General features: G+C 38.2%; 1 protein-coding gene across 2 annotated transcripts in view; it reads right to left on the reverse strand.

The window, feature by feature from the left end:
- Positions 1 to 1,103: 1,103 nt before the first annotated feature.
- OPRM1 (opioid receptor mu 1) overlaps positions 1,104 to 17,331 on the reverse strand; it is a 150,204-nt gene continuing 133,976 nt past the window's right edge. For both annotated transcript variants that reach the window (XM_020986659.2, XM_020986658.2), the window contains 2 exons: positions 14,431 to 14,951; positions 1,104 to 3,860 (listed from right to left, as the gene is read on the reverse strand). In XM_020986659.2, coding sequence (XP_020842318.1) covers positions 3,822 to 3,860; positions 14,431 to 14,951 — 560 coding nt within the window. In that variant the 3' untranslated portion in view covers positions 1,104 to 3,821. The remainder of the gene's footprint in view (positions 3,861 to 14,430; positions 14,952 to 17,331) is intronic.

The following is a 17,331-nucleotide window of genomic DNA, read 5'->3' on the forward strand; positions in this document are numbered from 1 at the left end:
CTTAAAATATTTAGCCTGGAGAAGAGAAGATAACTCAGGGGGATATGATAAATTAACTATCATCAATTATTTAAAGGCTATCATGTAGAAAAAGAATTAGATTCATTCTTTTTAGCCCTAGAGGGCAGAACCTGGAGAAGTAGTTGGAAGTTGCACAGAGTGCTAATTTAGGCTTGATGAAAAGCAAAAACTTCCTGTCCAAAAGTGGAAAGGACTGGTGTGTGCCTCTGATCTGGAGGTCTTTAAGAAGTGGTTGCATGACCAGTTGTCAGATGTGTTATGGTGGAGATTCCTTTCATGTATAGGTGAATGTGATGGCTCCTGAAATTCCTTCCAACTCTCAAATTGTATGCTTCTGTGATCTGTCCCACGAATTCTGGTAGATTCAAGAAATTTCCCTTGCTATTGGTATTCCTGTATCCCTCTTTGTGTGCAGATGTAGGTGATTATGGAAAGCCAAGTGTTGCTTACTCTTATAAAGAGGAGAACAAGAGCTAGGTAGGATCCTAGCTCTTGGGACCTTGGTCTTGGGCAAGATTCTTGCCTTGGTATATAGTCAGTGATGTTGAGTGAGGGAACAGTAACAGGGACAAGTGTGGCAGAGACTGAGTGAGAATAGACAATAAGATGCCACCCCCCCCCAACCCAGATTCCAAACTGAATTTCCAGATGCTCTCATTTTGAGCTCAAAATTTGCTCTTGGCTATTTGCTACTGTCACCATTTTGGGTAGAGGAAAAATTCAATATGTTGACTGTGAAGTAAGAGCAAAAGTAAAACAAGGTATCTTCTTTGGAAACATCAGTTCATAAAGTATTACACCGCATTGTGGATGGAGAATTTTAAAAATTCTGCTATATTGTTCAGCTTAGAATGTCTTTCTGGGGTCCTTAACCTTGTGTGGTCAATAGAGACTATTAAATATCTTAAGAATAAAGTTAGTTGTCTGACCCACTGATAAATTAGGGGGATTTTATCAATAAAGATGAACAGGAACAATTCATTGGCAACTAGTAAGGATGGTCAGGAACTTCCTGTAAGGAGTTAGAGACCAATTGAAATCCTTTTTTAAAGAAGTAGAATCATGTGTCTTATTTATTACCATATAAAATGTTTGGTGGCTATAGCAAAAATAGCATGACTATCTATTATGTCTCCAGATATGGCCTAATTAAGTGACAACCTCCCAAATCCCCCTACCTTCTACCCTGGTACCTGATGACATCATTATCCATTGACAAAATGCTTTTTCTTTTTAACAACATTTATGAATATTCTATTCTATTTTAATAGCAACGTCTACTCCTGGAGAGCAGAGATTGTTTCCCACTTTTAGCAAATGCTTAGTAATTTCTTGTTGGTTACTTGCTTGACTCTATGCCTCATTATGGGATGTAGATAGCCCTTGGGTCTGGAAAGCTCTGACAACAAGCTTCACTTTGGCAGATCCTACCAAGCTGGAAAAAGCTTCAAATATTCGGCTCACTTGTCTACTGGATGCTTTTAGGCTAAGGAGCAGCTTGGCTAAGTACTGAGAGGTTCATCACTGTAACATCAGATAACTTATCAGGGGATGAATATTTCAGAGGACTACCTAATAAAGCATAGAGGGATTGCAATCTATATCAGTGGAGGGAGTGCCTACATCAATGAAATTCTAGTTCCTTGAAGTATTGATGTCAGTACAGTTGAGGAAAATTTGTCACTTTCTTCAGTGAAACTATTGGACGCTATGAAATATAGGAATATAGCTGCTTACTTTCTATATATATGTATGTATGTATGCATGCATACATATATGTATATATAATTTTTCTCATTCTTTTAAAAAACAGGCTTTGAATTATTGTAGTATTCAAAATAAAAACCCTAGAGAGAATGCACATTTATTCCAGGATAGACAGGTTAAGAGATCCTAGGCCATTGATCTTGCTCCATGTAAGTTATGAAGCAAAGGTGGCAACAGGAGAATTCTTGTCAGAAGGAATCATTAAGGCACACATCTGGACTTGATTTTCCTTACCTAGCATACACTTTCATAGTCTGTGACCTTGAATGTACACAAGCGTCCAATCAGATCTGAGACCCTCAAATTCACCACCATTGTCTTCATGAAACCAATGGTCTCGATTCAAACCCTGTGGCCAAACCTTGTTAGATTAGTCACATTCAACAAAGGAGTCTACCTTTGACAGTCTTGGGCAAGCTTTGGTCCAGGTTGTTGACAAGTGTTCAGTCAGGAGCAATGACTTAACCTGGACTTCCACTTCTGAGCATTTTCTGTAGTGAAGCCAGCCAGCATTGTTCCCTCAGGCTCTGATAGCTAGGAGTTTTCTGGTCCATTGATCAATTTCGACAAAGGCTCCAAAGTGGATTATCTTTTGGCAGGAATGATCTGATTTGGAATCTACAGAGATTAAATGAAATGGGCAATTTCCAAAGCTCCACTTGGCCTTGTGCTATATAGGAGTCCAAGAAAGCAACATTTTAGGAGGTTTCTACATACATAATGATTTTTTTTTTTGCTAACAGGAGACATGAAACACACTAAAGTTCAAGGAAACAAAAACATTCCATTATTTTACAGGGCATGGCTTTCATGGCAATGTCTCTGGTTACCAGATATTGCATTTAGCCCCACTGCAATCATCATTGCACATTTGGTAACTACACAGATGTGACCAGGTGATCACTGATTGTCTTTCTCTGGAATTAGCAGAATTTTGCACATTGGATCCTACCCTACCTGATCAGTACTCACTTTGAAAAATGTAAAAGGCTCTGGCAGCCAATGCACAGTTAAAAGAGACACTGTCATTTCATAACACTGACTGAAAAAAGGCATAAATATTCTGAGCTGGGTAAAAAAGAAAAGGAGATAATAACGTATGAAGGAAACGGTTTGGAAAACAATGCTGAGATGAAGAAAGCACTGTAATGGTTGGCTGCATTCACAGATGAAGTGATAAGTTTGATGACAGGCCTTTTGAGTATACTTCCATGGGAGAGAGATGCTTGAACATTTGGGACTGGGAAGCAAAAATGCCATAAGGGTAAGAGTGGAAAAATACCCGTTACGGCTCTTATGAAAAAGATTAATGCTTTGAATGCACCCAGGAATTTCCCTTTCTGTTACTGACACATTGTCCTTTTCCAGATCGCCACTCATGAGCTCCTCTCCCTTTTGTGCAATCATGGAGCTATGCTGTGGGGGTTTTTGAGTGGGGGGAAGCAACAATAAAGTAATAGAGAGAAAAGAATCCCAAACAAACAAAAATCTTGACACTAGCCAAAAGCCCATTCTCAGTCAGTATTAAAGACTCCAATATATATATATATATATTTGTTTGTCAAACACAAATAAGATTTGGCCTTTCTACAAAAAGGTAATTTGATGCTCAGAGGTAGCTTTTACCTTACACATTACTGTGGTAGATACACTAATGAATGGTATTTTCAGTGATGTGGTCATACATATTTATATGAAAACTAAGGACTACATACAGGCATTAGAATCATTTACTGAGATGACCATAATTCACATACCACAGCATGGTTTGGCCCTGGTGGGTCTATTCTTCATGACTATGTATACTTTCCTACAAGGCTGAATATCCTGTCCCCTTCCTTCTAATTGCTTGTCGTAGGTTGAACACCCCTCAGATGTATAAAGAAGAGTCGTCAGAGAGGAACAGAAGCCTGATGCCTTGGGAAGCAGGCATTTCCCTTCCAGACAACAGTCCCCTCTACACGTTCTCATAGCAACCTGCTCAGACAGTGGTGTTGGTGTCCAACTTCTTTGAGCTCTAGCAGGAGACCTTCTCACGGCAGTGGGGCAGTTTCAGCTTCCAAGTTTTCTAGCTGAAAAGAAAGAAATTGCAGATACAGTGAGCAATGCAATATTAGCAGATGAAATGTGAACCCTTGTTATTGATATCATCATGGGAACCATCCAAAAAAGATGTATGAAAAGCCTCCTCCAGAGGTGGTGGCATGGGAGTGTGGTACACTAAATATAATGTCAGACTTTTGTCATAAGTTAGTTTTGTTGAACTATCTCCTCTCTCTATTCTATTCTTTGTCATATGGAATTGGTACATAGAGTGATGAACTTGAGTCAGGAACACCTGAATTCAATCCTTCCTCAGACACTTACTAACTTGTGTGTCCTTGGGCAAGTCATTTAATCTGTCTTAGCCTCAGTTTCTCTCATTTGTAAAATAAGGATAATAATAACACCTACTTGCAGGTATGTTGTATCAAATTAAATGAGAAAAAAAACACACAAAGTTCCTTTCAAAACTTAAAGTGTTACATAAATTTTAACTATTATTATTAGTATTATCATTACTTTCATTGAGAAGGATGACATTGGGAAATATAGGTTACATAAAAATAAAAGACCTCAATGCAATTTATTTTAATAAATATATAAGGCCATGGTGATGCACATGTGTAATCCCTGTTACTGAGGAGGTTGAGACTGGCAGATCCCTCGAATTCCAGAATTTTTAGCAGCAAGAGGGCTAAAATTGATTGGGTATCTGTACTAAGTTTACCATTAATATGAGGTCAAGGAGCTGCCTAGGCTCGGGTGAACCAACCAAGGTCAGAAAAGTAGCAGGTCAGAGCTTCTATATTGATCAATGGTAGGATTGCACCTATGAGTAGCCACAGACCCAAAATCCAAAAAGAAAAGTGTAGGCCTTTAGGGCCATTAGCATATATTGGCTTCTGAGTACTCCATAAAATGGCAATTGTTGATCAATCATCCCAAAGCAGCCATAGCTCTTTTTCTTACCCTGGAAACCAAAAAGTGATTAACTTTAAAGCCTAAAAGTTATCCTGTTACCATGTTTGCTCTTGAGCATTTGTATCAACTTTATTAGGAGAGACAGAGCTTAAACACATTTATGTTTTAAGATATTGGCTCACAAATGGAAACTCTGAGTTTCTATTTGACACAGACCATCTAAATTTAGGAATAAATAGGCACAGAAGTTGTATTTCTGTTGGCAACTCATCTATAACTTATGGTCTACATAAATTGCCTGGAGGCACCAAGAGGATAATTAACTTGGCCATGGTAACCCAGCTAGTATGTCTTCCTCATCTGCTATCCACATGTTGCCTTTCACATTTGTCTTCCAGTGAGAAATAATTATGGCATAAAGAGGGAGCTTTATTGCTAAGAAGATAATGATTGTCTGTGAGAGTAGAGCTATAACTTTGAATGTATCTTTACCACTGTCACTGAAGTCTTATTTGGGCCAATAGAACACTGTATATATTAGATTTCTAATGATTATTAGATGAGTTTTGGGGACAAATTGTTTAGATGAAGAAAAAAATAAATGAACAGACAGCCCTGCCATTTGTGTTGTGTTATTAAGCCCTAGCTCAGTTCTAAATAATAATGATAATGACAATAACAATAATAATAATAAAATTCTCAGCCAGATGGGCCTGATAGCTTAGGGTATCAGGCAAATTCCAAATGTGAAGGAATATACCATATCTGTCTTTAGTCACTCCATGAGCTGAATGAAGGTCAATGATTTCTGGAATTTTCCACTTGAGATACAGGAGAAAAAGTACTATACAAGAGTCTGGAGTTCTTTTACACTTTTCACCATGCTTAATTGATCCTCTGTTTCCTTATCAATAATTTAATTACTCAGCAAACATTAATTAAGCACTTACTATATGTCAGGCATCGAACTAGATTTGTGATATAAAGACAAAAATGAAAGAGTCTGCTCTCAAGGAGTTTACAATCTGAAAAGACAATATGAATACACATAAGTACAAACAAAATAAATATAAAGTAGTTTTTTTGCAGGAAGGCACTAATCATATGGTGGGAATGGGGAGAAGAGATCAGGAAAGTCCTCATGTCAAAAGTATGTTTGAGTTCAGTGCTGAAGAAGGGCCAAGGTGAAGATGGAGTGTATTCCAACCATAGGTGACAGCTGGTATAAAGGCACAAAGATGGGAGATGGTATGTTGTATGTGAGTAGCATTAGGAAAGGAAAGGAAGAGAACTGATATATACAGGATGGAACTAAGAAAGCTCTTTTTTCCTTACTATTCTTTCTTTGCAAACCCTTGTAACCTTCTTAATCTCAGGAAGAGCTACATTAAGTGGATTTGTGGGATTCAATTAATCAGGAGTCCCCTGATCAACCCCCTGATACAAATATTAAACAAGTTCCCCAGCGCTAGGTTCATATATAACAAATGAGTCATCTAACTTCTGAGGATGTAAAATTTTGTTTCTGTCTAAATTGAACGATTATACAGTTTTCACTTTGCAGGATTTTGTTTGTGGAAATAAATCAGCCTTTACACAGCACTGTTTTGTTTTTAATGTTATTGAACTAAAATCACATATTGTTTTTGCCTTGGCTACCAAACAACTTTTTAAAAGCCATTTGAGAAACAGATATTTGAAAAGTTTCCATCCTCCATCTGTCCCATCCATTACATCTTGAACAAACTCATAAAATATTTTTGAATAACCCTCTAGGCCTTATTTTCCTAATGTGTAAAATGAGGTAGTGGGACTGGATGATCTTCAAAGTCCTTTCCAGCTGCATCATCCCAGGACCATTCTGACTTGCTTAATGAAGCTAATCTGAGTAATTTGTTGCTGATGGTTTTTTAAAACTATGTTAGAACTATTTGAATGGTGATATTAGATAGAGTCTCTGATAATGGCTATAGCATTCTGAAGCCCCAAGGAGAGAGCTCAATGACTTGTTTTTTAATGGATTAAAGCACAAACTTCCAGCATTGCAAATTTCTATCTGTGGTACAGTAAATGCTTCATGCAGAAAGAATTAAATAGCTCTCTCTAGCAAAAAAATACGAAACAAAACAAAACAAAAAAACCAAACCATAGACCATTTTAAGAATCTTAGCCTTGTGTCTAGGTTAGCTCAAGTTAAATCATGCCAAGAGATTTCTGACAAAAAGAATAATTTAGGAAACATGACAGAGAATAAAGAAAAGGCAGAAGGAGGAAGAATAAGAGTAGCATAATCTGGTTAAGTAGATAGTATAGGATGTTAAATGCACATTATTTCAGTCAGGAGTGCAAAGCAATCACAGAACCTACTGAATTCACTGCATTTTCCTACAGACAAGAGGGTGTTTATGGTGAATTTTTTTTTTCAATATCCTGTCCTAGAGCTCGTAGAAGCTGTAAGCAGCTTTAAATTGTTTAAGAAAAAGTTGGTTACCCACATTTCTCTTTATAAATTTCTACTTTGGTCAGGCATTTCTGAGGCCCTTTGTGTAACTGAATCTAGCATTTGAGAACTTGGTTAATATTTGTATCAGGGGGTTGATCAGGGGACTCCTGATCAATTGAATCTTACAAATCCACTTAATGATATTATAAGGCAGCTGAGACCTAGATGTATAAGAACATGTCCATTTGAAATTTGTGGAGTGGAAAACTCAACTAATCAGAGATTCCCTGAAACTCTCTACTAGATGAATTACCAAAAGCAATGCTTTCCTAATGCTTGGAGTAGGAGAAAGAAATAAGATGATCATTGAATTGGAGTAGAAAAAAAGGGAAATTAACCTTCAAATCTCAGCCTGTTCTCAGAGCTGTTTCTAGTTTAATTGTCAACAATTTTATTGAATTAAGTTAGATCATCTATCTTAATTATAAATGCCAATTTATTTTACAAAACTTCCTAAAAAGTGTGAAATTTCCATTTGTGGAAATGAAAATATCATCCACCGATGAGCCCTATGAATGTATATATTAGCAGCAATTTTAACTCATTTATTTTTAGTTTTCAACGTTCACTTCTATAAGCTTTTGAGTTTTAAATTTTCTCCACCTTCCTCCCCTCTCCGCTCCCCAAGATGGAGTGTAATCTGATATAGACTTTACATATACATTCCTATTAAACATATTTTCATATTAGTCATGTTGTAAAGAAGAATTAGAATAGAAAGAAGAAAAAAAAAGGAAAGACAAGAGAAAGCAAATAGTATGCTTTGATCTACATTCAGACTCCATAGTTCTTTCTCTGGATGTGAATAGGATTTTTCATCATGAGACTTTTAGAGTTGTCTTAGAGAAATTTTTTTTTAACACAGGCCAATAATTGGAGTTGACAACAGTAACAGGATTCCCACTTTAATGAATCTTCACTGTGGCTGGGCTTTGGTCTCTGCTGGATCTTTAGTCATATCTCCATATTCTTTTTCTCTTCATTTTGTACCACTCTAACTGAACCAAAGCTTTTGAAAACTGGTCCTTGAATAAATAAACCTTAAACTGAAACTTTATTGGACTTAATGGGACTCTAAGGCCCCTAAATTTACTAAATCTAAACCAGACTAATCTTAAAGTTAATTACCACCTAAGACTCTAATTAAATAAATCTTGTAAATCTTGTCAGCTCTTTGAACCTGTTTTGTTTTAATCAGTAAAAGGTAGGGTTTGTAGTTAATGATCTCCAAAGTCCCATTTAGTTCTAAATCCTGTGACCCCATAAACAATTTTTTTTTCTTTTAGTGCTGTTTATATTTAACTCAGAACTTGGGATATACCTAATATAAATCAGTTCTTCATGGATGCATTATACATTTTAAAATGAAATTTGCTGTAATACTATTATACCAGGAAGAGAGAGAGTGAAAAGGGAAGAAGGAGGGAAGGGAGGAGAAGGGGAAGGGAAAGAGAAGAAGGATAGAAAGATAGGAGTTACAGAGAGAAATAGAGAAAGAGACAAAAAAAGACAAAAAATCAGAGAGAAAGAGAGAGAGAGAGAGACACACACACACAGAGAGAGAGAGAGAGCGAGAGAGAGAGAGCAGCTGTTACCATGGTTTTACATTACAGAACTGAAGGAATGAAAATTTTGGCCTTGTTGATCAAATGTGTGTTATATTCTAGCTCTGCAATTTATGAACCATTCTCATTTAGGGCTTTTGTCATGGGCTTTAAATGTCTTTCCCCACCATTTAGCCCTTGGCAGATGCCTAGTGAAAGCAAAGACCCAGGATATGGAAATACTGTAGTAGCCATTAAAAATTCATCTCTGCTTTAAGTCATCTTCTAATTGTAGATAGAGCTAAGTTGGATGAGTCAATTGTAATTCAGAAAGCCTTTTCTATCTCCTAAAGTCTTATTCCTGAGATTAAAATTACAAACAAACAAACAAACAAAAACCAAACTATTTGCTTATAAGATTTTTAAATTGGTTTAAAAAAAGCAATTGTATATTGAGGAAAAGGACTAATTGCTAGGTGTACCGTATTTTAATTGGATCAAGGCTTTTATTCTGACTTGGGGCATCTGGGTGGCATAGTGGATAGACTACTGGGGCAGAATTCAGGAAGACCTGTGTTTAAATCCGGCCTTGGACACTTACTAGTTATGTGACCCTGACAAAATACTTAACCTCTGTATCCCTCAGATTCCTTATCTTTAAAATGGGAACAATAATAACACTCAGGGTTGTTGTAGGGTTAAAATTAAATAATATTTGGAAAGTGCTGAGCCTAGTGCCTGATACATAGCAATTGCTTAATAAATATTTCCTTCCTCCCTCTCCTCCTTCCTTTCTTTTTTCTTCCTTCCTTCCTCCCCTTCTTTATTTTCCCCTCCCTCCCTTCCTTCTTTTCTCCCTTCTTTTTTCCTTCCTGTTGATCAATTCATTTACTTAGTAATCAAATATGATAAAATGTGACATTAGAATTTGACAAGACATGATAAATTATAGTCAGGAATTCTTAACCTTAGGTCTGTAAATTTTCTTCAAAAATTATTTGATGGGGCAGCTAGGTGGCACAGTGGATAAAGCACCGGCCTTGGAGCCAGGAGGACCTGAGTTCAAATCCTGCCTCAGACACATAACACTAGCCATGTGATTCTGAGCAAGTCACTTTGCCCCAACTGCCTCACCAAAAAACATTTAGATAATTGCTTTTTAATATAATTAATTTCCTCTTTAATCTTATGTATTTTCTCATATGTATTAGGAAATAGTATTCTGAGGAAGATTCCTTAGGCTTCCCCAGACTTCCAAAGGAGTCCATGACACAAACATCGATAAGGATCCCTGATCTAATCTAACTCCCTTATTTTACAGTTGAGGAAAGCTTGGTCACAGTGTTTAGGTTCTTTTCTAAAGCTCACCCTGCTATTGGGAGATAGAACTGGGCCTGAAAAACAGGTAACTGTTCTGACTCAGCTCAGCACTTGGTCCTAAAATTTTGTTTAACGTCAAAAAATTGATCTATCTATTGGTATAACTAGTGAAGTCAGTGGGAAAATGATTCTAAAGGCCAAGAATTTGATTTAAATAAGTAATCCGTTTCAGTCAAAACAGCTAATTTGGTAGTTCTTTGTAGTCTTAGTTATTTCCAGTCATTTTTTCAGTTGTGTCTGACTCTTGGGGACCACATTTGGGTCTTTTTTGCAAAGATACTAGAATGGTTTGTCATTTTCTTCTCCAGATTATTTTACAGGTCGAGAAATCGAGGCAAACAGGGTTTAGTGACTTGCTCAAGGTCACACAGCTAATAAGTGTCAGAGGCTGGATCTGAATTCAAGTCTTCCTGACTCCAGGTCCAGAATTCTATCCACTGCACCACCCAGCTGCCCTAGCTCATAGTTCTTTCCTATACTTGTCACTGGTAGAACCTTGGAAATCAAATGGTGCTGCACGAGGATCAATCATTTTCCTGGGGTTGTGTTTAACATTTTCATAAATCCACTGTAGGATAGAACTAAAGTGTATTCAGTAAGAAAGCTTTGGCCTGAAACCAAACTGTGGAGGCTGATAAGGAGGTGTCAGGGAAGCAAGAATGATGGGCAAAAGGAAGAACTAGAATTTAGAATACTTTCAGTGAATGGGAGAAGTATTCAGCAATGGAACAAAGTTCATTACAGGGCAAGTGAGGGGTAATATTTTATGGGGAAAAATGAATTGCACAAGTACCGTGTGGGAAATGATGGGCTATGTACAAGTACATCATGAAGATCTAAGAATAATAAAGATAATAAGCTGTGCATGAATGAGCATTTGCTGAAAGAGTAGGCAATTCTAGAACACACAAAAATGGGACAGCATAGGAAAACTATGAGGCAGTCTGTTCACTGTGCTCAGCCTGGGGCATGTCCTCATTAGAGTATGATGACCAGCACTGCAGATTCATAGTATAAGAGGGACGCCAAAGATTTGGAGATTAGCCAGGGGCTAAACTCAGATGAAGAATGCCTTGCAATGCATGAGAGAGACTCAAGTCACTGAAATTATTTAGACCTGAGAAGACAATATAGAGGGGAAATTTACAGGATTTAGAGCTAGAAGGCGATTGTAAGGATCATCTAGTCTAACCATCTCATTTTATAGATGAGGAGAGAGTCCCAGAGAAATGATACAATTTATCCAAGCTAGTAGACGATAGGTGCAGGTCTCCTGGTTCAGAATCCAAATGTCTAGTGCAAATCCTTAGCAGCCAGGAGGCTGGCCATTTGAGCAAGTGGGGCCTGCTTTTCCATTGTTACCTTCGTGTCCTGATGTGTCGTGAAATATTTAGGTTCATTCCTGCTTTTCCTTGTGCGTGCAATTGTGTCTCCATATTTCATTCTGAGGACTAAGTCAACTTATTTGGCTGGCTGTTTTTGTTTGTTTTTGAGGATAACAGTACACTATGGTGGTTTCTGATTGCTAATATAAGGATCTTAATCCAGCTTATATCATATATTCTTTTGGTGCATAGCTTTAACTGGTATTGAAACCTCAGAGAACTGTTCCAAATAAATGTCTGTGTATAATTGTGTTGGTACTGATAATGATGATACTTCTCTAGAGATCAGAGTAAGGAACCTTGGGTTTTTCTGAACTTGCAAATGTTGCTGCATTTCCCTTTCTCGCTTCCTGGTGGCCTTCCTCCCCTGTCTGACTCTCCCAGCTGGACAGTTTGGGAAGGCAGCCAACTGTTGGGCTAATGCATTTTCACTGGTATCTGACACTGCTGTAATTCCAAAGAGAAAATGATGAAGATAAGCTGTAATTGGATTTCTTTTTTTAAGGCAGACCTTTTAGTTACCTCGAACTAAACTTCTCCAATTAGCTTATTTCCCCCCTTAATCTGCACTGTTCCAGGACCATGTCAGTATTACTGTTTCAGTTCAGAGGCACATCAAGGTCATCGTCAGCATAAGGAGAGCCTGTTTGCTGCCGGGAGCCAAGGTAATGCTTCTGTATCCAGGCCGCCTGACCCACAGCACAGAATCGGATCCGGAGCTGGGATTGAGATGTGAAGGGGTCCTAATCATGAAGTACCATGCTCCACCAAAAAGCCCACTCTCCATAGAAACAGAGCTTGTACCAGGAGGGAAAGGAAAGACCAGAACATGGAGTACTCTGGTGCTTACAATACGTAATCATCATGCCACTTAAACGGAATGAAATAAATCAGTTTAAATTTGGGTCTTGGGGTTCGATCATCATCATAATAGTAGTAGCAAGCATTTATATAGCACCTTAAGGTTTGCAAACCACTTCACAAATATCATTTCAATAATCCTCACAACAAACCTGGGAGGCAGATGTTATCATCAACCCCATTTTAGTGACGGGGAAACTGAGTCAGGTAGTGATCAAGGGGCTTGCCCATGGTCACAATACTAGTAAGTGTCTGAGAGGAGATTTGAACTCAGGTTTGTCTAGATTCCAAGTGCTGGGCTTTATCCATAGCATTTCCTAACTGCCTAATCATATAAATCACATTCTATAATAATCCTTCGCTGTAAGGTTTCTTAACCTTTTGTGTGTATTGTGTGTGTGTGCGTGTGTGTGTGTGTGTGTGTATGTGTGTGTGTGTGTGTGTGTGTGTGTGTGTGTGTGTGATGGACTCCTTTGGCAATCTGGTGAAGCCTATAGATGCCTTCTCAGAGTAATGTTTTTAAATGTATAAAATAAAAAAATAGGATTAAAAAGGAAGCCAATTATATTTAAAGATATATATATATATATATACATACATATAGCACATATAGTTATATATACAAGTAATAAATAACTACATTTATTTATATGCTGTATTTACACATTATCATATAGTGATATATTTGTGTATATGTGCATATGTGTGTGTACATAAATAAGTTCATATACCCTAGGTCAATAATCTCCAGGGTGTACTGGGTTTTGGAAGGTCCATTCAAACTTTCCTTTCTCTTTTCCTTTCCTAAAACACTGGACATACTTTGAATGGATCAGTGGAAGCTGGAAAAGAAGAGAGCCAAGAAAAAGGAACTAGATTGAAGAGGCTAGTGAAAGAATACCAAAGAGGCAAAGAGGAGACGTCCTGGAAACAAGCCACCTCTACCACCCTTCCAGCTTCTAATTTTTGAAATAGAGTTGAAACAAATAACATTCACACACACACACACACACACACACACACACACACACACACACACACCCCTTACACCCCTTCCTTGTCATCCATTTTTCCAGGTCAGCATTCTATCCTACAGACTTGCTTGGGAACAAAAGTTCTTCTATTTCCTTGAGAGGGGATTAATGTCATTGACATGAAGTGGAATCAATACCACTTTGTAGCTAATTCACAGGTGGCTTTGAGAGTAGCAGCATTCTACTCCAACAATTTTGGTCGGGTGTGAGTATTGAGGAGGTGATACTTCCTCTCTTTAAGCACACAGTGACCCAAGGACACTATGGAGGTCAGAATGATTTCAGATGAAAATGACAATGGTCAGAGACATGTATGAAAGTTCATAAAGTTCTGAGAAAAAGAGACATACATTCAAAAGATTTCAGAGCTGGAGGAAAGCTTAAAGGTCTCCTAGTCCAACCCCCTCTTTTGATATATGAGGAAACTGGGTCTCAGACTGGTGAAATAGTCTAATCTAAACCTAGTCAGTAACAAGGCCAAGGCTGCAGTTCAAGGTGTTTTGTTTTTCCTTAAAACTTTGAGTCCAGGGCTCTTCCAATATATTACAAATATACAGACTCATTTTAGTATTAGAGATTTGGAAAGAGGCACTGGATTGGAACTATTTTCTTAGCTATGCTAATGATATGAGGATGCCATAGATTAAAAAAAAGCATACATTGGAAACTGACTGAGATGTAGCAAAAAAAATGATTATTCCACCTACTAAGAGGTTTTTCTTTTCTTTTTTGTGGTTTGAGTATGTTTATACTTGGAACATATATGGACTTACCAAGTTTGGAAAGATAAACTACCTTACCCCAACGCACACACACACACACACACACACACACACACACACACACACTTCAGACCCCTATCTGAAATTTCACAATTGGAACTTAGTAGTAAATTATGAAACTTCCAAATTCAAGTAACTCTCAGTGCAAATGAGTGATTCTGGAGATGACATCTCAACCACTAGTCATACCTGATGGTTAGTCCTATCCACAGTGTTGGCAGTGGAAGGGTGGTCCCGAGTGTTTTGGCGAATTCGAGTTGAATTTTGTTGCTCAATGGTGGAGGAAGTAGGAATGCAGAACTCTCTGAAGCATCTCTTGAAGTTTTCATCCAGGAATGCATAAAGGACTGGATTAAGGCAGCTGTTTGTATACCCTAGAGCAATGCAGAAGTGCCAGGACACAGTCTGGAAAGTAGTTTCAGGGATGGTGACCAAGGCTTTGATGATGACATAGATGTGAATGGGGGTCCAGCAGACTATGAACACAGCCACTACCACCAACACCATTCTGGTGATTCTTCTTAGGTTTCTGTCCTTCTCTTTGGAGCCAGACAGCATGCGGACACTCTTGAGGCGTAAGATCATCAAGCCATAACACACAGTAATGATGAGGACGGGCATAATGAAGGCGAAGATGAAAACACAGATCTTCAGCAGGTTTTCCCAGTACCAAGTTGGATGGGAAAATGTGAGTGTGCAATCAATGGAACCTAGAACACAAGAATTATAAAGAAGAATACACAATAGCATTGCTGAATTTCTTTGTTGGTTTTAATCATTGCCACAGCTGTTTATTGCTAAGGACCCTTGAACAAAAACTAAGGCTATGCCTACGTATTATAATGAGGTAGCTTGCTTATTTTGCAGAAGAGATGTTTTGGTTTGAATTGTCTATGTCATGGTTTTCTTAGATATTCAAAGGATCTGTGATCTCAGTGATGTAGCTATTCCCTCCAGTGATTCAGCTTCCAACCCATCCATGCCTCTCAATCCTGTGTAAGTCTTGTCTGTGTCTTTCCATAATTTTGGCACAGGGGTTCCAGCCAGTGGTGTACTGGAGCTAGTTTCTGCCACTCTCACGAAATGATTGGTAAAATTTCAATGTGAGCATTTGCACTTTGGAAATAGTGGGACACTACAAATCAGGGCTTGATTAATTGTTTTAGACTCAAGAAAGTGATGAAAAAAATGTTAATAATACAAATTAAACTTGGAAGTGTGGAATATGTCCCCCCACTGAGAGCCAGTTGTTAAACATTTGTCAGCATCTCTGGTTCTAGCCAACATCATAGGAGCTTTCTTGTTTTCTCTTGGCAATCAAAATCGATCAAAATCCTGGTACCTGTTGTCTACATACTTCCAGGCCACTCCTCTTCTTTTTCCTTTCTTAGCTCACAATGTCTCTCTGCTTCCCAACTCTTGCCTCACGCCAGGGAATTTCAACATACATATTCACCCTCTCTCAAACACCCTAATCACTTAATTCCTCAACCTATTCATTTCTCATGACCTACCTTTGCCACACACAAAGATGGTCATACCATTAATTTTGATATCACCCACAAAGTACCACCTTAACAAGCAAGAATTCTGAAATACCCTTATCTGACCATAATCTTATAGCTTTTCACCTCTTCCCTGTCTGCACCATGACCACCAATCTCTTAATGCTCAATTCTCTTCCAGGCTATCTTCTGTACACTAGCCACTCTCTTTTATTTTCCCCATCTTGACCTACTGGTGAAACAATTCAACTCTGTCTTATCCTTCTTTCTTGAACCCTTATTCCCCCTATCATTTCACTGATTATGCCCTACCATGCCTCAGCCTTGGATTACCTCCACCATTTACCATCTTTGCCCTTATATGCATTACTGAATGAAAGGGGAGAAAATTATGTAACTGTTCTGACTGGATACACTACAAATTTATGTTACATGACCTCAACTGAGCTCTCACTGCTGCCAAAACTGCCTTATAACTCATTATCTTACTATCCCACTTTCCACAACAGCTCTTCCAAACCTTTCCATCCTTTCTCCCTCCCTTGGCTCCCTTCTTCCTCCCCCACATTCGCGGCTGAGAAGCTTGCCTCATATTTTACAGAAAAACTTGAGACCATTTACCATGAGCTCCTTTTTATCTTCTGTCTACCATTTCTTATCACCCATATGTCTTCTGCCATTATTTCCTCCTTTACCCTTTCCTGTCTCACATGCTGAGTGGCCTTACTCCTTACCAAGGCTAACCCCTCTCCCTGCTCAATAGATCCTATTCCATCTTGTATGCTCCAACAGATTTCCTCCTCTGTCATCCTCACTCTATCACTTATTTTCAATCTTTCCCTGTTTACTGGCTCATTCCCTCTTGTCTATGAACATGCCCATATCTCTTCCATCCTATGATAGACAAGTAATCCTCCCTTGATCCTTTCAACCTGCTTACTATCATCCTATATCTCTTCTACCCTTTGTGGCTAAACTTCTTGAAAAAGCTATCTATGATGGGTGCCTCCACTTTCTCTCCTCTCACTCTCTTCTTGACCCCTTATGACCTGGCTTCTAATTTTCTTATTCCATCAAAGCTGCTTTCTCCAAAATTACTAACAATTTTTTTTTCTGGAGACCTTTTCTAAATGTTCATTTAAAAAAAACTTTTCCGTAGCCTTTGGTACTATTGATAATCTTTTCCTCCTTGATATTCTCTTTTTTTCTAGATTTTTGAGACACCACTCTCTCCTGGCTCTCTTCTTACCTGTCTGATGACTCCTTCTAAGTCTCCTTTGGTAGATTCTTATCTAAGTCACATCCTCTAACTGTAGGTATCTCATAGAGCTCTGTCCTTGGTCTTCTTCCCCTTCTCACTTTATACTACTTCACTTGGTGCTCTTGACAGCTTCTGACAGTTCTCAAAGCTGCCTATACTGCCCCGATCATTCCGCTGACATTCAGCCTTGTACCTCCAACTACCTTTCAGAAATCTCAAACAGGATGTCAAGCAGACATTTTAATTTCAACATGCCCAAAATTGAACCCATTATCTTTATCCCTAAATCCTATCCCCCAACTTTCTATTACTGTAGAGGGCAAC

Source organism: Phascolarctos cinereus, unplaced genomic scaffold (assembly GCF_003287225.1).
Source record: "Phascolarctos cinereus isolate Bilbo 61053 unplaced genomic scaffold, phaCin_HiC Scaffold_5;HRSCAF=322, whole genome shotgun sequence".
NCBI lineage: Eukaryota > Metazoa > Chordata > Mammalia > Diprotodontia > Phascolarctidae > Phascolarctos > Phascolarctos cinereus.